We start from the raw sequence: 8969 nt of genomic DNA, 5'->3' as shown, positions 1-8969 counted from the left end.
ACCTTTCTAAACTGGTGTATGTTTATTTTGCTTGAGTTCTGCATTTAAACCATTCCACAAATTCACCCCACACATTGAAAAACATATACACGTCAGAGTTGGTCAAACAGTGTTATTCTTTAATTAAATGATCCTATGTCTTAGCTCCAGTGTGTTTGATCACGTTTGAGTCTCATCCTCTGAGCCACATCTGAGCGCTACGTGCCAAAAATAACGGACTGCTCCTTTAAAGAAATGCCGGTTTCACCTAACGGACGTTATAACCGCTTTCCTCGCGGGGAGAACTATTACTACTACTAGCGGTTATTTAGATAAGATTGAAAATATTGTTTTCTAATTCCCTCTTGGTAAAAGCGTGTGAGTGCAAAGACTACCATAGACATGGAAACGTTGTTTCGCATTACACCCCCATAAAGCGCCCCGGTGGTATCGTCCGCTCCCCGGAAACGCCGGCGACAGAAGGAACCCGGTGTACCAGAAGCAGGTGGAACTGATTTGTCAGCCCAAGTGTAAGTGGTAAGAGTTTGGACGTATTTTAATGACTTATTCTATTGTCGGTTATTAAAATAAATAACTCGTTCGTACTTCGCTTTAACTGGTGGGTTTGTGAGCCTTTGACGCGTGTGTTGACAAACTAGCTAACGTTAGCAGTGTGACGTTAGCTGTGACACCCGTGGTGCTCCGCTAGCTAACAGACAAAAGAAGTGTCCTAGCATCGAAGACCCCAGAATAATGTAATACTAACAATGTATGTTTGGTGTTGTATTTAATGTCTCTGTGGAGTTTAATCGACAACCAGAGGCGGGTTCTGGTCCCGAGTTGTATAGCCTAACCTAGTCATCCTAACCTCGTTAGCCGTGTGAAGCTAACTGTTCCAAAGCCGTTTTAATTGACGGTAACTTAACGTTAAAAGAGTCGTTACAGTGTACAATCCTCTTTTTACTAACGTGACACAGGTTTGGCCCGATGTTGTGTGATGAATGAACGTTAGAAATAATCTTGACTCATTCCTTCTGATTTTTCACTGAAATATGTAACGGAAACACTGGGTTTGTTTACATATTTTATTATTTTAAATGAGCCATCTCTTCTACTAACGGCAAGTTAATGTTACAGAACGTAGTCTTTAGTTCTAACAGACTAGTCGTGAAGGCCTTCGTCCTAATAAACTTGTTATATAAACCCTGTTTTGCTCCTACGCAATGTCCGCGTTGAACTGTGGTGGAACTAAGTACATTTACACAAATACTGTACCTAGGTACAAATTCGAGGTACTTGTACTTTACTTTTTTTTTTTAACAATACGGTATTAATACTTAAACTGAAGTAAAGAACAATACTTACTCCTACAGATAATAGCATTTGAACCGACCAAATGCCACGTTAAACCCGTGTTTAAACAGACGTATTCAACGTATTATTCAACATTACTCAGAAAATGCTGACATTTGGGGAATAAGGAGTCCTACTTGTGACAGCTGCTGGCTCACTAACATCTGTAATTGAAGGTGGCCTCTGTGTCTAAACCTGCTTTATACAGCAGGAGTCTACATACTCATTTCCAAGATTCATTTTCAATGTCTTGGTTTAAAACAACTGGACAGTGTGTCATCATCTCACTCATACTAAAGCAATGATTCAACCGCTTTTGTGTTTAAAAATAATAACACTTGTGTGGTGTTTTCTCTTTACCCACTTATGCTCTTCCACAACTATTGTGGACAGTCTGAAAGAAGAGTGTGTTGTAGCTGGAGTGTGTGTGTGTGTCCCAGGAGTAGCAGCAGCTCAGCCTTAATGGCAACAAAATAACGCAGGCAACCATTTATAGATTTAGATGAATTAATATTAAAGCAAAACAAATATAGTCTTATGTTCACATTTATGCAGCCAATTCAGGACTAAATTATGTTTAATAATGAGATGCTGTCAATCACTTGTGACCACAATTTCCCTCCAGGTTTTAATAAGTAATGTACAGCATGTTCCCTGAGTGCTGATGATATCTTGCCTGTATTGATTCAGGTGTCCACACTGAGGAACAGTCCGCACCATCTCTCAGTCATCAGTAACGCTGGACAAGCTTGTAAGTAGTCATGTTTATTTATTTTATGTAGTGGGCGATATGACCCAAAAATAATATCAATATAATTTAAGGTATTTCTTACTCTTGATAGCGTGACAAAATACTTTCCTTCAATAAATGGAGATAAAAACAGTATAATTCAGACACCAAATGTTTTATTTGCATTTGACATACTTTCTGCCACAAAAGAAGAAGAATGAAATAGTTAGAAACTTGCGTATAGTCGATGTCTCCACAGTGTTACATGACAGGAAAGAATAGTGTTGTACCCCAAACACTTCTCTATGCTAAAGCAGAACAGCTGTTAATGTATCAGCTTGTTACAGGTGACATTACTTTGAAACACTTGACACTGAAACAGGAAGCTGTTCCTGTTTTAAATCTGTTCACATTCTGATGTTAAGCTTTCAGTTTGTTTCTCCAATGACTGGTTTATTCTGTTCTTATTCAGCTGCTGCTCAGAGGATCTTTGTCTCTTTCTGTTGTCAGTCTGACTGAACCGTTGTAAAGAGTTCTGATCTCCATGTACTAAACAAAACATCTCAGTAAAGAGAACTTTCTACAAGATAAAAGCATGAAAGACCATTCAGACCTATTGAGTCGTCCTCTCAGACAGCTGACTCAATATAATCAGGCTGCTGTGGCAGGTGACCCCAAAGTTTTGAGCAGCTGTGTACAATGCTAAGTGTTGTTTTATATTAACATTCATTTATCAGTTTGCAAATACTCAGTAAAAAGATCACGTATTTAGTTTGTAAACAACAGAAACTGTGAGATTCAGATCTGGTATGAAATATAAATAATACAATAAAATGATATTGACCACAAATCTAAAGTAAATATCTAAACAAAGAAGCTACTGTTGACTCTTCTTTTAACTCCACAATGTAGATGTTTTAGTTATTCTCCTGCTGTAACTTGTCACTCAGTGCCTACCATCAGACCACACACACACACATATGCATGCATTTATTTTGACACATTCAGATTCATTCATTTTATTCATACATTCTTTTTGTCGAGCTGGCAGTTTTGCTTTCAGGCATACTTGTAACGGTATGTCGTCATAATGTCAACAAGTCAGAATTGAGCCATTGTCATGTTAAGTTTTTTAAATTTATTTATAAACATATTGAAAATACCAGTGTTATTGTGAACACTTTGATATGGCACACCCTGGCGTACAAAGCCAATGCAGTGCAACATTTAAACAGTGAGAACACAGCTGCACTCTTAATCTCTGGCCTCTGATTGGATGAAGGATTATCAAAGTGTACCTTTGGGAACCTTTGTCTTTCTTTTGTTCTAGAATCTCTTAGAGTTGAATGGACAAGGCAGCCAGAAGTACACAGGTATGACCTTCCTCCTTAAATAGATCATTGCCTTGTATTGTCATGGAGAGGTGTTTGACAACATGTGGTTTTCCTAATGTGTAGCCCAGCTAGTGAAGCCCACTAAAGGTTCAGTGATGCCTGTGAAGAAGAAGAGGAAGAATCCTGATGCAGATGATAATGAGCGCAAGTGTAAAATCACAAGGTAAGCAGACACTGTGTGTGTGTGTGTGTGTGTGTGTGTGTGTGTGTGTGTGTGTGTGTGTGTGTGTGTGTGTGTGTGTGTGTGTGTGTGTGTGTGTGTGTGTGTGTGTGTGTGTGTGTGTGTGTGTGTGTGTGTGTGTGTGTGTGTGTGTGTGTGTGTGTGTGTGTGTGTGTGTGTGTGTGTGTGTGTGTGTGTGTGAGAGAGAGACAGAGACATGCCACTGTCATATCCCATGAGTCACCTGTATGTAACAGTCAGGATGGTGTTACTGGGTCTTGTGTGGTGGCCTTTTCTTAACACTTCAACAAGTTTGAGTTGACTGTTTTCTAGGGATGTTAGTTTAATTTTGCTTTTGAGAGAGACCGACACCTATTTACGGGACACTAGCAGGTGTCGTGCGAGTGTGAACATTGGTTAACATGGCGCCCATATTAAATTAACCTATAGGCAGATATTGATGCGTAGCCAGTTAAAAATATTGCCCCTACCATAGTTTTTCAAGGCGTACTCGTATATTAGATCCATCCCACCACTCTGCCCTCTTGTGAACAATTAAGACATTCTTTGATTTATCGCAGCTGTCAGAAACTCCTGATAGCTCCAGAGGACTTTTTTCTCCTCAATTTTTTATATTTAAGGACAAAATCAGTATGACATTCATTTTAAAAGTGTCGTGTAATCTATGAACCCAAAGCTCTGGTGTGCGTTGCAGTTTCACCCGACCTCAGATCCGAGGTGCGAGGCCCGTCATCGTTGAGAAGCTGTTCTCCAATAAGAAGTGCCTGGCCTGGTTCCAGGCGTACGCCGGCCCCGACAAGGTGGTCGGTCCGGAGGCCATGGAGAAGTTCTGTGAAGACATCGGCGTGGAACCAGAGAATGTGAGTCCACTTATCCCTCACCTGGGTATTTATCAAGCGTCTCAGGGTCAGTCGTGTTGAGAGTGAACCTGAGGACTAAAGTCACTCCTACTTCAAACTTATTCATGAAGCTTCATACGCTGTGACGCGATTAGGTTTTACAACACCCAGAGCGCTTTTATTTAAATGAAGAGTGTGTTCAAAACTAGTTTTGTGCTCAACTCTCCTTCATGTCCACCACCCTGCAAACTGTAGAGAGATTCCACTGGGGGACAGTGGAGGAAATGAAGAACCCCGTGCACATGCACCAGTGTTTGATTTAAACGTTTGCACGGATTAAATGCATCTCCTCTCTTCTTCTCGCAGATCATCATGTTGGTGCTAGCCTGGCATCTAGAAGCAGCAAGTATGGGATTCTTCACAAAAGAGGAGTGGCTCAGGGGAATGACATTATTACAGTAAGTCACTTTTTAACTGTTATGTGTCTGAAAACGAATGTCACTAATGAGACTTCTCTTGCTCTTATGACCCACATTTAGTTTATTTCTGCCGACACCTCTCAGTCTTTAGTGGTTATTAGACCTGTAAGAAGAACCCGTTGAGCTGTGACTGCTTGTGATGCGTGTGTCCCTTCACCTACTTGCAGGTGTGACTGCACGGAGCGGTTACAGAGCAAACTGGATTACCTGCGCGGTGAGCTCAACGACTCTGTAGTCTTCAAAAACGTCTTCAGATACGCCTTCGACTTCGCCAGGGTGAGTTTACTGGTTTTATTGGGGTTTTTTCTCCTTCGTTTGTTTAAAGAATAACTAGACACCCTCTGAAAATCTCGTTTTTCCCGTCCTCTCGTAGTTTTAACCACTCACCTGCAGTGATGAGCAGGTGTACTCCTTTAATACAATCAATGTGCAGCCTCTTTTTCCAACAGTCATACTGAACATTACCTGAGAGCTCTGTAGAAAAGTGACATCAGCAGGAGTCAAAACGGAGATGGGAATTATAACTCACTGTTGTCTTTAGGATAAGGACCAGAGGAGTTTGGACATGGACACGGCTAAATCTATGCTGGCCTTGCTGCTGGAGACAACATGGCCACTCTTCCCAGTCTTCCACCAGTTCCTGGAGGTAAATCCCTGTTCTCTCACCCGTTTGGACGGATCAGAGAGAAGTTTCAATAATTTGTTTCATTATGAAATCTTGTAAAAGGCCTGTAGGGGACACCAGTAGTTTCTTTGCAAAATAACTATTTTTCTCTAAAAAAACAAGTAATAGTCAACTTTCAATCACCTGCCGCACTGCCTCCCCCCCCATTTATCTGTCCTCCAGCAGTCCAAGTACAAAGGGATGAACAAGGACCAGTGGTATAACGTTCTGGAGTTCAGCAGGACCATCAACACAGACCTCAGTAACTACGATGAAGACGGAGCTTGTGAGTTTACTAGCGACTCGCAAACACAGCAGGTCCTCACCGAGGCTTTAGTCACAGGAAATGGCACTGACAAATGAATCCCCCCCCCCCTGTATAAGAAGTGGACGTAGTCGTCATGTTGGCGGACTGTCGTTTTGAAGCCTAGAGTTTGGCATTTTTTTGCCGTCGCCACCTTGGCTTTTTGCAGCCAGGGGTGACATGATGGAGGTGGAGCTCGGTACAACTGGCCGCTGAATACGACGGTTTTGTTGTTGCATTAACTTTCATGAACCGAGAACACTCTGAAAGGGTTGAAGTTATAGGAAGAAAACACGGACAGTGACGTTTCAATCACGGTAGCCCCGCCATAAAGCACCCCCAGCTTTATGGTCTGTTTGACTCTAAATGGATCATCACTTAATAAATGAACATCATGCTGTATTGAAGAAGACTTGAAACTAGAGATTGAGACCATAAACTCATGTTTACAATGTTTACTGAGGTATTAAATCAAGAGAGAAGTAGTCATTTTCTCATAGACTTCTATACAACCAGAGGAGTCGCCCCCTGCTGGTGAGGAGAGAGAATGCAAGTTTTAAGACACTTCAGGATTGAATGTTGCCTCCTGTTCCTGGAAAAATAGAAGGTGCTGGAATCTTGGTAAGATGGATTTATGCTTCTGTGTTAAGAGGTTACATTACACCTAGAGCGGATAGACTACTGTTCATAAGTTTCAGTCGTTATATTGATGTTTTTCTTCTTTCAACAGAGATAATAAGATCTTTACATTTGATATATTTTGGGAGCTAGTATTTCTTTGGACCCCGCTGCAGCCGTTAGTTGTGGATGCAGGAGGAGATCTCTGTTGGTGTTGCCTCTCCTTCAGCAGAGCAAGAGTTATACGACACTGCATGATGCAACACAGCTAATATGATAGCTTCCTCCATTTAGACTCTGGTTCTCTGGGTTCCCTCAAAGGTCAGCACTGCCATGACGTTTAGTAAGTGCAAGACGGACTTAAAGTGTAACTATAGTTACAGTGATAATTGCTGGTACAAGTTTCACAAATCCATTCTGTAGATGTGGAATCACTGACCACCTTTTTATATTTAGAGACCAGTTCATGCTGTGTTCAAGTGCTGTTAGAATATGACTTGTGGAAAACAATATATAGTACAGAGAAGTGAATAAATGATGATCACTATGGTAAGAGTGATTTATTTGTACGTTTTTAGAGTAACTGTTGCTACATGATTTCTCAGATTGAAACGTGCAGGATCTATGTTAATATTATCTATGTCCTTGTTGTTTTGTCCACAGGGCCAGTGCTGCTAGACGAGTTTGTGGAGTGGCAGAAGACTTGGTCGGCATCGTAGCGGATGAAGTCACAACACCAAAAAAAGGAGAAGAGGGGAGAGAAAACAGAAACCACAGAACGCTGCAGAAACTCTGTATTGTTTGAGGGAAAAGGGAAAAACCTGCAGTTTGAGATCTCACTTTGACAAACTTTAACAACTCACACACACAAATATGGACTAGTGAATCATCCCCATGTGGGAACAGGCCTTTCTCTCTCTGAGTCACTTTTATGGTGTTAATTTTGAGAAAAGAAAATGTTCTTAAGATAAAAAGACAAACACAAAAAAATGAACTGAGAGGAGAGTTGTGGAATTTACGTTTTCTTAATAACTATTTTTTCCATTTTGTGTCTTGTTTATAGATGTTTTCACAGTAATAAAAAGGAAATGGAAGTATGACGTAGTAATTGGTATAACACTTTAAGTACACGCGTGTTTCCTGGTAACTTGTAATGCAGTATCTGCTTCCTCAAGAAGACTTCATGAAGCGCCAGCTGAGCCCCGTTTCAGAACCCTCGGTTAGCCGCGAGATGAGGGGAACTTTTCTTTAACAAACCCTAGATCACACAAATGGGGACTTTATTTATCTAATTATGTGATTTATGAAGATAATTTGTAGCACCAAATCTTATTTACGGGCGTCATTATTAAGATGAATTCATCTTTTTATTTATTAGAAAATACTTTTTATTTCACTAAACCAATTTGGACTATTTTGTGTTGCTCTATTACATAAAGTTCAAATATAAATCCATTTTAATTCCAGGTTTCAATGCAACAAAACTCCAAGGGGGTGAACACTGTACATGTACATACATTAGTATCTCTACGGAGGCGTGGCCTTTTTGTTTACCTGTTGCCATAGCAATCACAGAATCCAAGCTCAATTCAGAGTTGATTGAACAAACTGAAAACACCCGAAGGTTTGTCAATGCTGCTCTCTGAAACAGGCCCTGCTGGATCGTATTGATAATTGTCCCTGAACCCTGAAAGGATGAAAGCCACTATATGATTGAAGAACATCTGTGCAGAGGTTCAGTCACATGGTGAATCATCGAGATGCTGTCGTGATGGTGACGTCATGTTGGGGCATTTATTTTTGAGGACGTCAGCTGTTGGAGGGTCTATATCTCCATGTGGAAGTGTGGCCTCTCCTCTCCGCTCCCCGTCTCCCTCGTGTCCAGCGGCCCCGCTGAGGCGGCGGCCATGATGGCGTTGAGGCGCGTCAGTGACAGGGAGCGCTGCTTGAGCCTCGTGGCCGGGCCCGGCTCGGCGTCTGGAAGGTGACCGTATCGCCGGCCGTCCTCGTCGTACTGGTACAGGCGGATGACGCGGCTACGGCGGCCCGGGGAGGACGACCTGTCTCCCCCTCCCTCCTCCTGTTTCCTACTGCCTGTCTCACCATCTTCACTGCAAATGTCTGTCTCTCCATCCTCCTCGCTCCTCTTCTCTCCGTCATTTACCTCCTCTTGATCGCTCCCTTTCTCCTCCTCGCTCCTTTTCTCTCCGTCATTTACCTCCTCTTGATCTCTCCCTTTCTCCTCTGTACTTCCTCTCCTCTCCTCTCCATCCTCCTTGCTCCTGTTCTCTTGCTCACCTGCCTCCTCCACCTCTTCATCCTGTCTCCACCCCTCATACTCCTCCTTGCTCTCTCTTCCATCTTTCTCCTCTACGTCTCCACTGCACTTGTCCTCAACTGTTTCACTTTGACACCCACCATCCTCCAA

At 42.0% G+C, this 8969-nt stretch overlaps 1 protein-coding gene across 2 annotated transcripts; it reads left to right on the top strand.

Moving 5' to 3' along the window:
* The first annotated feature begins 422 nt into the window (after positions 1 to 422).
* dcun1d5 (DCN1, defective in cullin neddylation 1, domain containing 5 (S. cerevisiae)) lies at positions 423 to 7638 on the top strand. 2 transcript variants are annotated; one of them, XM_076112091.1, is made up of 10 exons: positions 423 to 516; positions 2023 to 2083; positions 3393 to 3435; positions 3520 to 3619; positions 4332 to 4497; positions 4843 to 4934; positions 5123 to 5231; positions 5497 to 5601; positions 5803 to 5905; positions 7205 to 7638. In XM_076112091.1, the coding sequence occupies exons 4-10, from the start codon at positions 3552 to 3554 to the stop codon at positions 7258 to 7260; spliced, it is 699 nt and encodes a 232-aa protein (XP_075968206.1). In that variant the 5' UTR covers positions 423 to 516; positions 2023 to 2083; positions 3393 to 3435; positions 3520 to 3551; the 3' UTR covers positions 7261 to 7638. The 2 variants fall into 2 exon arrangements, with proteins under 2 accessions (XP_075968206.1, XP_075968207.1); XM_076112092.1 differs by having other exon boundaries at positions 425 to 509.
* Positions 7639 to 8969: the final 1331 nt, after the last annotated feature.

This window comes from Anarhichas minor, unplaced genomic scaffold (assembly GCF_050575085.1).
Source record: "Anarhichas minor isolate MPS153535 unplaced genomic scaffold, ASM5057508v1 ptg000046l, whole genome shotgun sequence".
NCBI classification, from domain to species: domain Eukaryota; kingdom Metazoa; phylum Chordata; class Actinopteri; order Perciformes; family Anarhichadidae; genus Anarhichas; species Anarhichas minor.
The sequence above is the reverse complement of the archived record's forward strand: the minus strand, read 5'-3'. Positions and strand labels throughout refer to the sequence as shown.

Coding starts and splice junctions, on each gene's coding strand:
- dcun1d5 (XM_076112091.1), top strand. CDS start 3,552: ATGCCTGTGAAGAAGAAGAGGAAGAATCCTGATGCAGATGATAATGAG. Junction 4,935..5,122: donor AGGGGAATGACATTATTACA/GTAAGTCACTTT, acceptor ACCTACTTGCAG/GTGTGACTGCACGGAGCGGT. Junction 5,906..7,204: donor CTACGATGAAGACGGAGCTT/GTGAGTTTACTA, acceptor TTTTGTCCACAG/GGCCAGTGCTGCTAGACGAG.